Source organism: Nycticebus coucang, chromosome 16, assembly GCF_027406575.1.
Source record: "Nycticebus coucang isolate mNycCou1 chromosome 16, mNycCou1.pri, whole genome shotgun sequence".
Classification (NCBI taxonomy): Eukaryota; Metazoa; Chordata; class Mammalia; order Primates; family Lorisidae; genus Nycticebus; species Nycticebus coucang.
The window spans coordinates 19048475-19064917 of record NC_069795.1 but is presented as its reverse complement, the minus strand read 5'-3'; the positions used below and the strand labels follow the sequence as shown (position 1 = coordinate 19064917).

At 39.3% G+C, this 16443-nt stretch overlaps 1 protein-coding gene across 7 annotated transcripts in view; it reads right to left on the bottom strand.

Moving 5' to 3' along the window:
- The window catches only part of APP (amyloid beta precursor protein), a 295844-nt gene that overhangs the window by 115133 nt on the left and 164268 nt on the right, over positions 1 to 16443 (bottom strand). For all 7 annotated transcript variants that reach the window (XM_053565412.1, XM_053565413.1, XM_053565414.1 and 4 more), the window contains one exon: positions 11591 to 11787. In XM_053565412.1, coding sequence (XP_053421387.1) covers positions 11591 to 11787 — 197 coding nt within the window. The remainder of the gene's footprint in view (positions 1 to 11590; positions 11788 to 16443) is intronic.

The window sequence follows — 16443 nt, the reverse complement described above, 5'->3', positions numbered from 1 at the left end:
GCTGGCCCCATATACCGAGGGTGGTGGGTTCAAACCCAGTCCTGGCTGAACTGCAACCAAAAAATAGCTGGGCGTTGTGGTGGGCGCCTATAGTCCCAGCTACTCGGGAGGCTGAGGCAAGAGAATCGCTTAAACCCAGGAGTCGGAGGTTGCTGTGAGCTGTGTGATGCCATGGCACTCTACCGAGGGCCATAAAGTGAGACTCTGTCTCTACAAAAAAAAAGAAAGAGTTTTTCCCAATGCTAGAATAATTTTAATTGAAAAGAGCATTTATCAAGTGTAAGCAGTCAAAAATATGTCTAGAAAGCTCTGATCAGAGCAATAAATGATCAAATATTTATGATCTACTCATCTGGTCATATTTCACTAAATAGAAGCATGTCAAATTAGGCAAGCAAGCTTGAACTGAAGTCTTATGACAAATCTCACTTAAGCTCCAAATACAGATTGAAATATAAACAAGTGATGTAAACAGCTGTGCATGGTAATGAAATGAGATGATGGGCGCTAATTTGTCACGGAAGTCTCTAGAAGATATCTGCAGTTGGCTAGCCTTTTTACTGAATTGTGTTAATTCTCTAAGGCTCACCAATACAGCTGTCATTCTAATTATACCTGACCCAATTCTCACATCTCTTCATGATGAAAGATTATTTATAAAATGCCACCTGAAGGAGATTTACTTGTAAAGTATTTAGACTAATCAGTATTCCCATGGGGGGGGGGTTGTTAGTGATCATTCACAAAAGGTACCACTATCCACTATGATTTTTTTCTTAGCCTTTGTTTCCTTCTTGTTATGGGAATAAACTTGTTCTTCACAGATCTGTGTATTTAGTCGGAAGTGCAACACGGTATTAACAAGAAGTCTGAAACTCTGAGTAAGAGATCATGTCTTGTGGTAAAAAAATAATAGCAAGTGATTTTTCCTATTGAATAAGAGGCAGAAATATCCTGGAAAATTAGCTTTCTCCAGAAAAACAAACAATAGAGCATTCTGAGTGATATTGCTTGCCAATTTCCATGGTGTAAATACTCCCACAACTGGTACCACAAGCTACCAATAGCTTGTGGCTCAGAAAATTCCTCAATACTGCAATCATTAGCTTTCACAGGAGATGGCTATACTACCACACCAATGAGAGGGAACAGGGGCGCAAGCAAAACTGCAGCAATTATACATGTATGGAGATGGTGAGAATTTTTTAATTTCCTTGGTCTTGGGTTTTAGTTAAAAAAAATTAAATAGACATCTCAGGATTCTCTCTCACTTGCTGACATATGCTAATACGCTAAGAACAATCACACTATATACAACGATGGTTTTCCTTTTCAGTCTCTTACTTCCTGTCCATATGCCCCAAATCTACCCAATATGGAGGGCAGGAGATGCTACTAAAGTTTACAGCTCAAAGGACAGTCCGTGGACCAGCAGGGTCCATACCGCTGGTGACTGAAGCCCCACTCTAGATCTATAGACTCAGAATTATGTTTAGCAAGAGCCTTGGTGACTTGGATAGATATTCAAGTTTGGGAAACATGATCAATGGTGTCTTTTAAATGCAGTTGAAATATCAAAACTGGAGACACAAGATTCAGTCACTTTCCAAAGGGACCAGAGGAGAATAATTAGTAAAAACAGTTACATTGGTTTTGGCTTATTAAAAAAAAAGAGTCGACATTTATTTGGAAAAATAGAGATAAAACATAAATTAGTAGAGTCTAAAGACTAAAATATAACATCTTGAAAACGTAATGTGAGCACATTATCTATACTTATTTTCATCTGAAGTTCTGTCTTCTCTTAAACAACATGGACACAGCTTTAACACTTGTGCCTTAAATCCAATACCAAGATAATAATTCCCTTACTCGCGTTGTCTATAAAAACATCAGACTTCTCAGAAAACTGAATTTAAGTGGTATCATCCTATAACATGTGCCAGCACATTAGAAACAGCATAACTTTTATTTTTACTTAAAAAATAATGAAGAAAACTGAGATGAAATCAAGAGCTTAGAATATACTCTGTTATACCACTTTTCTGTAAATAAAGGACTTGATGGCATCTCTGTTCTTGCAAAAAAAAATCTAACCCTAGATATAAGTCAGAGGTTGGAAGGGTGGTTTTGCTGTTCCCTGTCCTCTTCTGGGGGAGACGAGTGTGTCCACCTCTCCAGGGTAACTGGCTTCCTGTCACAACCACCAGCAGGAGAGAAGCTGTAGGTGCCAGCTGAGAACAGCAGGGTCCCTGATCACAATATGGATGCTAGCCACTATTTGCTATTTTATAACAATATAACAGAGGAAAGTGAATTTCTATTGGAAAAATAAGACCAAATCAGGTAGACATTTTATCTCCAGCTCTCACTGTCTATGTGGCAAATATGTATGCTCAATAGCTCACATCAACATGATATGTTATTTTCAGTCTCTAAATAAAGTTATGAGACTACAAACACATCTCATCAAATACCTGTTTTTAACCTTATTAAATATATACTTATCATATTTATTTTGGCATATTTATTTTACTTATTTTTTGTCCAAAAAACTTGCAATGTGCAAAACCTACAATGTGCAAAGCTACAGCTGACATTAAGATGAGACAGTGCTGTCTGTTACTGTGTGCATGTATGTAAAGCTTGCCATCACTGCAGATCCCAACAACCATAGACCAGTGTTTTGCAACTAGAGAGATTCTATTGCTCAGAGCAGTGAAATTTCAGACAGTTGGTGTGCCATGAGAGGATCTTAGGTGTGCCAAGAAAATTAATAAAGATGGTTAAGTTAAATTATCTCTGAAAGAAGTTCAAAGCACAGTTAAGTGTATTTGTTTTGTTTGTTCGTTTGTTTTTGTGTTTGTGTTTTTGAGACAGAGTGTTACTGAGTTGCCCTGGATAGAGTGCCATGGCTCACAGCAACCACAGACTCTTGGACTCAAGTGATTCTCTTGCCTCAGCCTCTCAAGTAGGTGGGACAACAGGCACCTCCACAGTGCCTGGTTAATTTTTCTATTTTCAGTAGAGATGGGGTCTTGCTCTGGCTCAGGCTGGTCTGGAACTCCTGAGCTCAAACAATGCACCAGCCTTGGCATTCCAGAGTGCTAGGATTACAGGTGTAAGCCACTGCTCTTTTTTACTCCTTTTTTGATCAAGATGATTTAAGTGTGCTGCAGAAATTTAATTATAGATTTAAGTGTGCCGTGAGATTTAAAAAAAAAAAAAAAAGGTTGAAAAACACTGTCCTAGGCCCTCCCAGGGGATAATTGTGGTCATCAAAACTACTGGCATCTAGTAGTTGATAGAGGCCTAGGATGCTGTTAAATATCCTACAGAAAAATCCCCCACAGCAAATCCCCATTTATGTTATGTTATCTGGTCCATAACATAAATAGTGCCGAGGTTCAGAAATACCACCGCAGCCCAGTAAAATCCAGAAGGGTTCATATCAAATTTTAGTAATTTTCTCCATCAAAATTACTGTGCAGCAGTCACCAAAACCTCAGCATTTCTGGGTAACAAAAGCTAGTACATTTCCAAAATAGAATCATGAGAACTGGCCAGCAAGACCTCTCTTTGCTTTTACCATGAAACATCGAGAACCAAAAAGCCACATGCAAGTAACATGAAGTTTCCATCTATATTCTGTGGTAGTTTCATATTCTGTCTCAGGAATTATATGAAATAAGAACACAAACAAATTCAAAAAAGAGATAACCCTAAACTCCTGCTCCATCTTACCATTATAAACTAAACATCGTGCCCACCTTGACCATTTCTTCTGCCTTAAACACCTTTTTTACCTTAGGAAAGAGTTCCTTTATTTTTAAAATGTAGGCTGCTACCTTGAAGGCTGCAGGGCTTTTCTAAACATCATTTTTATAGGAGATTCAGTCACACTTGCCCTTCACTTTTCACTCTTCTAACAGAATCACAAAGGTCAGACACATTGGAAGAGGTGGCTGGAAACCAAAGATGTATTTTCAAAGGGGTAAAATGGTCCAAGGTTCAGAGAAGCAGATGTTTCAGCTATAATCCACTCTGCTTTTAAAAACTCCAGAAACAACTCATTTTTCTGCAGGAGAACAAAAGCTTTCCATTAAAACCCAGAGCTTTGTTACCTGGCCAAGGAATCCAGGCCTCTACTATTCAGACATATGAATTAGCTAACAAGGTGTGCCCATGAAAATGGACACGTATTTAAAGGAACCCTTCTCTAATTTTCTGGATTTCTTTTTTAGATTTCTTTTTCTTGATTGCAAACTCCTAAGTTGGACAGATGTACAATTATTGTACCTGAGGCATCTGCATAATTTTTTTAAAAGCAACTGATTTGAAGAAACACACGAGGAAGACGAGTATTTCTTTGGGTTTGCAGTTTTTAGTTAAGTTGGAGAGAAAATATTTTTTCACTTAAAAAATTTAGATATAATTTCATTAAAAATACCTTTAGCTGATTACTACCATTAGTCTAATACTGAATTAAAGAAACTAAAGAAAAACAGTGTAGAAACGGAAGGTGAAAAATAACAAAGCACTATTAGGCATGTAAAACTGCAAGCAAAACCAAGTTCAAAATGTATTTTCCAAATGTCAATGCAGACTTAGTGAAGATATTTAACTACTGAATTTTATACTTTATGGTGTGTGAATTATATCTCAATAAAATTGTTAAAATAGGAAATGATGTACCATGTATGTGCAGGTACGCACGCGTGTCTATTCGGGTCTCCTCCTCCTTATTCTCACATTTTAAGCAACCCAAGGACCAGAGGGGGCTTTCTGGATTGAGACCACTGAACTACATGGAAAGACACAGTGTCCCACTCCTCTCTGCCTTTATAAAAGCGCATATCACATTAGATGAGTTCCCCCCAAATGTCCTCCCTCCTCCCACTCCCCTCTCTCTCCTCTTCCCTTCTACTTTCTGGACTATAGTTACATTTTACCATTTGTATGAATGTGTAGGGGATTATATATTGATTTCATAGTAGTATTGAGTACACTGGATACTTTTTCCCCCATTCTTGAGATACTTTACTAAGAAGAATATGTTCCAGCTCCATCCAGGTAAACATAAAAGATGTGAAGTCTCCATCCTTTTTTATGGCTGCATAGTATGCATGATGCAAGGGTAAATTTCAAAACTATTAAGAAAAGAGTACAATTGCGATGGATGTGTTAATCAGTTCGATGCAAGCATTTCACACTGTATATCCTATCAGTACACTGAACCCCATAAATGCATCAATGTACACAGTTATGATTTAATTTAAAAAAGGTGTATCAAATACCTCAAAATCAATGGCTGCCATGCTATTGAGCACTAAATATTAATGTAGGCTGCCACCTGCCACATCTATGGTTACTGCTGACATTGTTTCTCTCAACATCATTAGAAAATATACTACAACCTTATCTAGGGGCAGAATGAAATACTATTCCCCTTCCTTGAAACATGGAGAAATACTGGGCACAGTCTCTTATGCCTGTAATCCCACCTCTGTGAAAGGCTGAGAGGAGAGGAATGTTTGGGGCCAGGAGTTCGAGGCTACCTGGGGAACACAGCAGGAATCTGCCTCTACAAATGATTTTTAAAAAATTAGCCATGCCTGGTAGTGCGCACCTGTAATTCCAACTACTTGGTGGCTGAGGCAGGGGGACCACTTGAACCCAGCTGTTTAAGGTTACAAAGAGCTATGACCATGCCACTGTGCCCTAGCCTGGAACAAACAGAACAAGAGCTAATGATGATGATGATGATGATAATAAATCAAACAAACAAATCAAAACACAGAGGAAAAGCCCAAGGCTTGCACCTGTGGGTTGGGGCCACAGCATTAGGAAGGTTGAGAACCACTGCTCTAAAAGGAAGGAGCCACTGTCCCTTTGACCTGTTCCCAAACTCCCTGGAACTTTATTTTCATTTTTGTGCAGTTTCACCGCAAGTCAAACTCACAGTTTACCCCAAATGTTGTGTGAAAAGTTAAGTACGGATGATATGCAAGAATCCTTTTGGCGAATTATAGGCAACCCTTAAGTGTCAAGAGAATTCAAGCTAAGGTTTGTTCCTTCACTCTTGAGATCAATACAAGCTACTCTGATTTAAACATATATTGGATTCATTCTAGTTGGTGTTTTATCACATGGCAAGCCCCTGTTCTTCCTCTGTTATCACCCAATGCCAACTTCTGCACAATGCCTTAGGTGAAAACTTCCGCCCCAAGCTGAGCACTTCCCTTCCTTCCGGTGGCCAAACTTCTTTCCTAGCCAGGTCCGAGAGACTCATTCCTCTCAAGGACTGTGCAAATAAGGCTAGAAGCCACCTGAGCGAGCCACCTGGTTCATATCCCTGTGTCCCCAGCACCCAATGCAGTGGTCCATCAGTACCTTGAAATGTTTTGTTGAGGGTGGTGAAACACCTGCCCGTAAATCAAATGGTGCTTCTCCCAGATTAATGGTCACCAGGAGAAGAACAATCAGTTAATTCTGCCAAGGCCAGTCACTTAACCCGAGGCCAGTGACATTCAGAGCAAACATTTGAGCTTTCATGGTCCTATGAGACGGTAAATGAGTCACCTATATCAGTGCCTCTGTCTATTTGATAGAACTTCCATGAGGTTTAAAATACACACAGAAATGAAATTCTATCTGAAAATGCAGTGACATTTAATATCATCCTGTTCAATTTTTTGCTGGACATAAAATTTAACTGCAATATACAATATATACTCACAAAAACATTTTGATCAAGAAACAGAGTTTAAGCTGATTTTTATCACAATGTAATGCTGTCTACAAATATCAGCTCTATTAAAAACAACTAAATGAGTAGAGTTGAAATGCTCCTAACACAAAGAAATGAGAAATATGACAGGTGATGGGTACTCCAATTACCCTAATTTAATTAAATTGCATTGTATGACTGTATTGAAAGATAACATGTACCCTATTAAGATACACAATTATTATATACCTGTAATAATTAAAAAAATTAAGAATCAGCTGTATTTTACCAAAAGATATGGATAGGTCACATTTATGCTTTTTATAAAATTAAAAGTCAATGTGTGTGCTTTCCTTTGGCATGCCTGCTAAGGAGTAAACAAAAGTTTTCTAATCGGAATACACTGGAAGACAGGAATGATGATTACAACTACGACTAAGAGAGTCTCTGTACCAAAAACTGTGCTAAGTGTTTCCCAGGACTTCCTTAATTTAATCCTCACAGAATAGTTAAATATTAGCTGGGTATTAGTAATCCTCATTTTACAAAAGAAGCAATGAAGATTAAAGGTTATCTCATTTATACAAATTGACACTGTCGGTAGGTTGTGGAGAAAAGATTCAAGTCTGGGCAGCCTGTGCTTATAAAATATATTAAATGCTTACCGGGAATTATGGTAAGTGCTTACAGAGAGGATTTGAAGTCATTCTCACGAAAAACAGGCAAGGTAACATTACCATTTATACCGCAGGCATGAAAAATAGGTTACTTAACTGGGCCAAGGCCATAAAATTATTAAATTTAAAGGGCAGCACCTGTGGCTCAAAGGAGTAGGGCGCTGGCCCCATATGCCGGAGGTGGCAGGTTCAAACCCAGCCCTCACCCAAAACTGCAAAAAATAAAAAATTCTCTCTTAAACACTACACTAGTCTGCCTTTAGCTATAGGAAAACTACCTTAAAGAAATTAATGCGAGGTGGTTGTGTCTGAAATATAAAGAACTTCATAGTCATGTCCTATAGTCAACATCACGGGGCAGCAAATTTCTGTAAAGACGAGATAGCAAATATTTGCAGCTTCATAGGCCACATGGTCTCTTTTGCAATTGTTCAAGTCTGCTTTTTAGTTACAGACAATATAGAAACAGATGGGATTGGGTGCAACCTAACACAAGCTTTTGCTGAGAAAACAGGGAATAGGCCATTTTTGGCCTCAGGGCCATAGTCTGTTGACCACAGATCATTACTATTATTTGTAGACACCTGATCATTGCTTCAATTTAATAATTCTAGCCTAAGCAAGAGTGCGACCCCCTGTCTCTACAAAAAATAGAAAAACTAACCAGGTGTCATGGCATGGGTGTATAGTACCAGAATTGGTGAGCCTGGGGCAGGAAGATCAGTTCAGCTCAGCTCAACAGTTTGAGGTTGCAGTGAGCAATGCTGATGCCACTGCCTGGGGTGAGAGTGACAGCGCAAGACCCTGTCTCAAAACAAAACAAATATACCAAAAAACATAAATGAGAATGCTAAAATTTCAGAAATGTACTGTATGAAATAATAGTGCAATGAGCACAAGCCTACGGCAAAGGAATTTACAGAGGGAGCATGGGTTAAAATGAATTAGCGTGTATTTATAAAGAAAAATATAATGAAAGTATAATTACGACATGAGTGTTGCAGAAGTATCCTGGCAAATCTGGGTCTAAATGCTGGTTTCACCACTTACCAGTTATGCCTATGGGCAATTAAAAAAAAAATTCTCTAGGCCTTTCTTTTCTTGGTTTTAAATGGGCAAGTATAATTTCCACTTAACGGCACATTTACAAAGCCTAAAAGACAAAGTCACTGCCAGAAAAGGGCAAAAGAAATGGTGATCCTGAAAACCTGTATCTGCAACAAAGAATTCCACCTGGGATCTGCCCCAGTCGTCCAGCAGGTGAAACCACTTCTGCTCTGCTCCCATGACACCTTCCACAGTACCAAAAGGGTCTAGCAGTTAGCAGAGGCACAATGAGTATTTGCTCAATAATTAATGTAAGGAAAAAAATTTACTCTGGACAGGCAAAACTGGCTATATTCAATACAAAATTTTGTCATTTTTTTCAGTACCTATGTTTAATCAGAGTTTAGAATTCATAGCTCAATCAGAAATTACTGACATCGTGGGTTTATGAAGTGTAAAACCTTCTCAAAGTAGCAGCACGTGTCTATACATACTATCGTTTTACTTAAATTGGTAATGGCTTATTCTACTACATCAATATGTTAAGTTTTTTTGAAGTCCCAAAGACAAGCAAAGCCAAACACAATAAGCCCCAAAGCCAGGTAGATATTGTAACAGCATGCTCACTTTCGGACGAGACCTTTTCCTTCTGGAATCAGTAACTGAGACAGACATCTCTCTCTTGGGGACCATCGATTCTAACAGAGAAGATAACATGTGGCAGAAAATTTCATGACCATGCTAAAATGTCATCTATTTTCTTCCCTCTGTCTATTTCTTTCAAATGTTGACGGATCAGAAAAGTATTGCGTTTTTTACAAAGCACATTAAGGAATGGTATTAGTAGCGATATGCTGAGGTGATGAAATAATTTTCTTTGTAAGTATGGTTATGAATCATATTTTTTCGGGTGCTGAAACATTAACATGGAGCCTCCCTTCCATATCTCTTCTTAGCAAGTCACTTCTAATTTTTATTTTCAACACGGAAGCAAACTACTTGTAATGAGAGTTTGTCCTATGACATTGTCCTCTCTTCTCAATTAGGGAAGAACCGCAACTCACCTTCTACATCAGTGATGGGGAAGGGAAGTGCTCTTTGTATCTGATCTCTTGAATGCTACCATCAAAAACTTCTACTTCTATAGGAACACAGAAAACTAACTTACAAGGACACAATATACCATAACATGTTTCTGTCCAGCCCTCTTTCCCATAAAGTCTTGTCTCAATTATTGCTTTCGTCCACTGAGGAGTTTGAGATGGAATTGATGGATTCCCATTAAAGGATCTTCTAATTCTGGCATTAACAATTGGTACCTCTAAATGACCAGGTATTTGCTTTTAGAAGGTCATTTTTATAGCTCTTATTGCCATCAAAATTATTAATCTTTATTTCTTAAGGTTAGTTTCCTTTTTACCTCTACTTTGGAGATTAAAAAATAATTTCTTATAATTGCCTTTGCCATTCTGTAGGAAAGGCTATAACATATATATGTCCCTCTATGTTCTGTTTTAGTATCTAATAACGCTACATGTAAAATTGAAGCTGAAAGAATGACTAAGAGAGAAGATAAAAAGATCACTTTATCTCAAGAGACTGCTGTCTTGGTGTGGAATACGGGCATACATTTATGTGGTATTCTCTCACACTGCGTAAATTATGTCACTCCTTGTGTACTGTCACCCCAACAACAACACTGCGAAAACAAAATCTCTTCATTGTCTCCTGGAAACATCTGCCATACTTAGTAGGTCCTGAATTAATATTTGATTAATCACCCTCAGTTAATGTCCATACTTGCCAGTGTGAAATTGAAGGTCTGACCATATTTTGGTCTGAACCTAATTTCTTTAAACTCTATAGAGACAGAAAGTAAATTAATTGTTGCTTGGGGCTAGAGGTGAGTGCAGGGATTAACTGTGAGTGAGTTTGAGGATTTTACTGGGGCGATAAAAATGTTCTATGATTGGATTACGGTGATGGTTGCACAATTTGGTAAATTTATGAAAGCCACTGAGTTGTATACTTAAAGTCAATCTTATGTACATTATACTTCAATAAAGTAGTGCAAAAAATGCAAGAAAGGAAGGATATATTATAATGACAATTAGGAATGTGTTTGAGGTAGAAAAGTAGCCTATTTTAAATTCCAACATAACAATAGAGCTGAAATCCTTATACCTTAAGAAAAAGTAAGAGGAACCTTATACTAGTGTACCATTTAACATATTTGCAATATGTTAAACTTCAATAAGTCCATATTCATTTAATCTAGTTCTAGAAACATTTTTACTATCTGCAAAACAAATACATATCCCTTAAGGAACCTGATTCAACAGTTTACTAGTTGTTGTTACATTTGACTAATACAAACTGAAGGTTCACTTTTACTTCAGGGAGACAAAAAAGTGTTTTAGTTAATTTTGTTCCCAATAGTCTCAAGAGGAACATTAATTCAACAATAAAAGAAAGCCTGAGATATTAGTAGTGCATCATCTTCTTGTAGAAGGTGCTGTCATACTCCTCCATACAATAATTTAGATGCAACCTAAATAGCCTAAGTTTCATAGCAAGAAACAATACAATGCTCACCAAATCTCCTTCTTTCATGAAATCTGATCTCAACCACTCACTCAGTCAACTAAGATTTATTGAAAACTTTCTATGAGCCAGGCGCTCAGTGTGATACTGAGTAAAATCTAGTCCTTACCCCCAGGGAGCTCGTGGTCTAGGTGGCCAAAGAGGCAGCAGACAAAATCAAGTGCCAGTCACCCAGTGCCGGGGGAACACCAGGGAGTCACCTAACTCAGTGTTTGTTCAATGAGATGACTCCTGGTTAGGTGGAATCTTGTAGAACAATTTGGGATTTTCCAAGTAGCACACGCAAGGTACAAGACAGAATGTTCAATTAGGATTTTATGCATTTGAAACTGTTAGACTGCTTATTAAACCAGAACAATCTCACGAAGCATAAGAAATCCTGTATTTGGAACAAAAAGAAAGGGTTTATTTTGTTTTGTTTTGTTTTGGGTGGGGAAGGCAATGGTGGTAGGGTGTATAGAAATTTCACACTCTGGAATTATGCTTTCTTTTCCTTAGGGGATGGGGAGGATCCAAGCAAAGAGTGGATTACCTCGAACCACCTCTTCCACAGACTCTGTGGTGGTGGTGGTGGTGGCAATGCTGGTGGTTCTCTCCGTAGCCTCTTCATAGGGCTCCTCAGCCTCTTCCTCCACCTCATCACCATCCTCATCATCCTCGTCATCTTCCGCTTCTTCCTCGACATCAGCCACTTCCTCCTCCTCCGCTACTTCCACAACTTTGTCTTCACTGTCAGAGAAAACGAAAATAACAGAAATAGTCAATACACAAACTGCAGGAAAGGAAAAAAATCATCAACAAGGAATTTTGGTAATTTGAGAGGGACTGTGACATCGAAGAAAAAAATCACATGGAAAGCTTACAGCTAGCAGGTCTAAGTATGAATCCCAGCTCACTAAGTCTGCAGAGCTCCTTATCCTTGGGCACAGCTCTTCTTAGTTTACACAGGTGTAAAAGAGTAGACTACAATTCTAATCATGTGACATTCTGGACAAAGCATAATTAGGAAGAAAGTAAAAAAAAAATCAGTGTAACCAAGGAATCAGGGAAGGAAGGAAGGGATGAGTAGGTGGAGCATAAATGATTTTCAGGGAAGGGACACTATTCTGCACACGACTGGAACAGTAGGTACATGGCATTGTACATTTGTCAAAATCACACAAAAAGTGACCTTGAATATACACTGGGAACACTGGTAAATAATGATGTATCAATATTAGTTTAATCGTACCAAATGAAGGCAAAACATTAATAGTAGGGGGGGAACTATAGGGAAAGGAAAGGAAGGTGAGAGGGGTACAGTGGAGCTCCCCACTTTCCGTTCAAATCCTCTAAATCTAAAGCTGCTCTAAAATATAGTCTATTAAAAGGGAGCAGAAAATACCACAGAGAGTTTACTGTATTACAGGGATTCCTTCTCATGATGTCTCTGCAGGAAACGCGTAACACCAGCATGGTGGCAGATACTCAAGAGTCGGGGAAACTGGTTCAGAATAGTAAAGAAAGTTCAAAGTGGACGAAGAGAGGGAACTGACTTAAATAAAACTGTAATACTCTGTGCTCAAGGATGCCTATGAAACTATGTAGTCAAGCTCCCTATTCTTGCGAATTGCTTATGTTTGGCAGAATATCAATATTTTGGCACTTCTCAAATTTCAGTGAGGATCAGAATCACCTATAAGTCTTATTAAATCACAGGTCGCCAAGTACCACCTGTAGAGTGTCTTACATAGCCCCAGAGTTTCTGAATCAGTGGGTCTGAGATGAGCCAGACAGAACGTGCATTTCTGTCAAGTTCTCAGGTGACACCAAGGCTGGTGGTCAGGAGACAAGATTCTGAGAACCACTGAACCAGCGATCCTGAGAATCATGGCACGAGACAACCAGTAACTTCAGTGAAATTGAGAAGAGGATCAGAAACAACATTATGGCATTAAACAGCTACATGCTGATATACCGCGGCAACCAATAAGCCAGCAAATTTGGATGGCAAAAGAAGGACATGTCTGGAACAAAATTCAAAAGACCTATTAAGAAATCCTTGTGGGAATCATTCTTGGAGATGCAGGCACAGTTGAGAGCATTTGAAAGAAGATTAATGAAGGTAAGAATGTAAGTGTCAGGTAGTAACTGTCTACTGCATACCAGCTGGCTAGACAGGAGAAACAGATGCCCTTGTCAGATCATAAAACCAATGTAGGAAAAAGCTCTCGGTGAGCGAGAGAATCTCAACCCATCCACGCAGCCGCCACAGGTCTACTTGCGGGGCAGCACCACAGTCACAGGATCAAGAACTGCTATGTTGACATTGAAATGCCTCCAGAATAAAAAAGAAAGCAGAGGAACATTATTACCCCAGAGCTGACTCTGGCCAACAAGGGAGAAGCTCATTGATGGGAACAGAGGCAAGGAACGTGGTGCAACGTGCAACGTGAAGCACCAGGTGCAACGTGAAGCCTTGGAATGGGGGTGAGCACAGCAGGGTGCCAGAAACCCGACCTCAAACATGTCAGAGAAAAACAACAGCATGAGTCCACAATCCAGGACAACACAAAGTAAGATGGCTCAAGAAAGCTGAAAGGGATTTAAAGTTCCAAGTCTGACAGGACGGCCACAAGCAACTTCGCTGACAGTGAAAGGGAAAGACAGGCACAGATAAACAGGGCACTGGCAGGGATTCTCTGATTAATTCAGACTCTGAAGGACATTTCACACAAGCCCTATGAAGATGTGAAGGGCCCCCAGGGAACACCTAAATGTGATCCTGTGTGATACAAGAACAGCACCAAGGACTTTGTGGGTCATCCCCACGTGGAACATCTAACTCTGATTAAATATGATGCAAGGATAATAAATGAACATGTCTGGAAAAGTTGGAATAATTAATATTGTTGATGCCTGAATTTCTACACTATTTGAGACAGCATTCCAAAAGAATCCTAAACTTGACAGTTGCTCAGCTGCTTTAAACTTGACCCAGTATTCCATCTACATTTCTCGATACAGTCTCAATGTTGTACTACGAGTGAGTAAAATAAAGATGACTTGGTACATGTCACAAGTTAATTTATTGTGTTTGAAATCACTTCTTTATTCAGTCAAATCATAGACATCAATACTGTTCTCCAATTTAAGTGGAAATTTTAGGGCAGCCAGGGAGAAAAATCAAATCAAACTATTATTTTCCTTAAACCGTGAAGTGTGCACAGTCTGGAACCACAACTGGAGTGACCACGTCTGAGCATATGATCCAGGCTAAGACAGCTCCGTGCTTCCAGGTAGGGTGGTGAGAACACAGCCCTCGGCACCTTAGGGTGCCTCCTCCAGCCTTTGCTGTTACAGCTCTCAACAGAAAACATGCTCATGGAAACAGCTGTTTAATGCGATCTGCATTCTGGGATGTGTCTAGCCATGAGAAAGAGTGAATTATATAGCCACCATCCATCACTGCATCTGCCCAGGCAATTTACTGGCATAATAACAAGGAACAGAGATATATAATAGTTCAACTGGCTAAGGAATTAAATTAGTTGGCCTACAAGAACTGGGGTCCAGTTCTTATTATCATAGCTTTGATTTCTGGAATTAAATTCAGATGCCCATGAATTCAATTATGCTTTTGGACACTATTTAAACAGCAGCACACAGCTGTATATTAATGATGTTGCCTCTTCCCAAAGAATGTGAAACACACCAGCATTACCACTTTTAATTGCAGTTTTTAGGAATAGCAGGAAACATTGAAAGGGAAAAACTTATTTTTCCCACTATTTCTTCAAGTGCCAGAAACTCCCTGAAAATGCTGACCCTTCCAGAGTATCAGAACTTAATGTCAAAGGGACATTACTACAAGAAAATAAATCACCGATGATGGTAAAATTTTATGTGTAAGCAGACAAGATTTTACTCTGGTGAGGGCTAAAGAATATCACAAAGGTGACTCTTCTACTTCTAAATGAAGGCTAACCATATCCATAAGCAGTCGCTGCCAGGCGGTCCTGCTAGACAGGGAAAGATTCTGACTCAACACACAACTTTTAATTTCTTTCTGTTAAAGTCATGCAAAACAATTCACCATTTACATTATATGAAAAGCCATATGAGAGTCTGGAAGTAGGAAAATTATATACAGACAGCAAAAATGTTGGTGGCTGCCAGGGGCTAAGGTGAAGGGAGTGTTGAACAGAACAAAATATCCTCAAACACAGAGGATTTGGGGGGAGGGTAGCAAAAATCCTTTGTGCAATACTAAAATGGTGGATACGGGTCATTATACAGTTGTCTATACCCATAGAGAAGGGAACACTTTTACACTGCTGGTGGGACTGCAAACTAGTACAACCTTTTGGAAGGAAGTATGGAGAACCCTCAAAGAACTCAAGCTAGACCTCCCATTTGATCCTGCAATCCCATTACTGGGCATCTACCCAGAAGGAAAAAAATCCTTTTATCATAAGGACACTTGCACTAGACTGTTTATTGCAGCTCAATTTACAATCACCAAAATGTGGAAACAGCCTAAATGCCCACCAACCCAGGAATGGATCAACAAGCTGTGGTATATGTACACCATGGAATACTATTCAGCCATTAAAAGCATCACAAGAATGGAGAAGCATGAATCCTATGTACTCAGTTTTGATAAGAGGACAATTAATGATAATTAAGGCTATGGTGGAGGTGGGGGAAGTGGAGAGTAGAGAGAGAAAGAAGGAGAGAGGGGTGGGGCCTTGGTGTGTGCCACCCCTTTTGGGGGCAACACACAATTGCAAGAGGGACTTTGCCTAATAAATGCAATCAGTGCAACCTGGTTTATTGTACCCTCAATGAATCTCCAACAATAATAAATAAATAAATAAATAAATAAATGAAATAAAATGTGCGACAATGTCAAGAGTCGACCCTGATGCAAACTAGGACTTTGAGTGACAATAATGTGTCAGTGTAGGTTCCTGGACTGTCACACACGTACCAGGGGATGATGATGACGGGGTGGGTAAGGCTGTGTGTGGGGCCTGGGCTGTATGCGAATTCTGTACCTTCTGCTCAATTTTGCTTTGAACATAAAACTGTTCTACAACAAGAATGTCTTAACTTAAAACACATTTTTTAATAAGCTTTATTTATTCTTTCATAGTCTCCACTCAGACTGACTGTTTCCCTCCTGTTACAGGACAAACAAATGACAGGAAATGACAGAGACAGCTTTGAGTCCCATGGTCATGTGAATATGGACGATCATGAGATCTAAACATCTGCAGTGGTGAGCGAAGAGTGAAAGCAACCAGTGACGGGCCCCCAAATGCAAAGGCCAGCCAGGGAAGAGGCCGGGGGACGAGTCTCCACAGGAAGAGGCTCAGACCCGGAGGTGTGGACCTTTACATA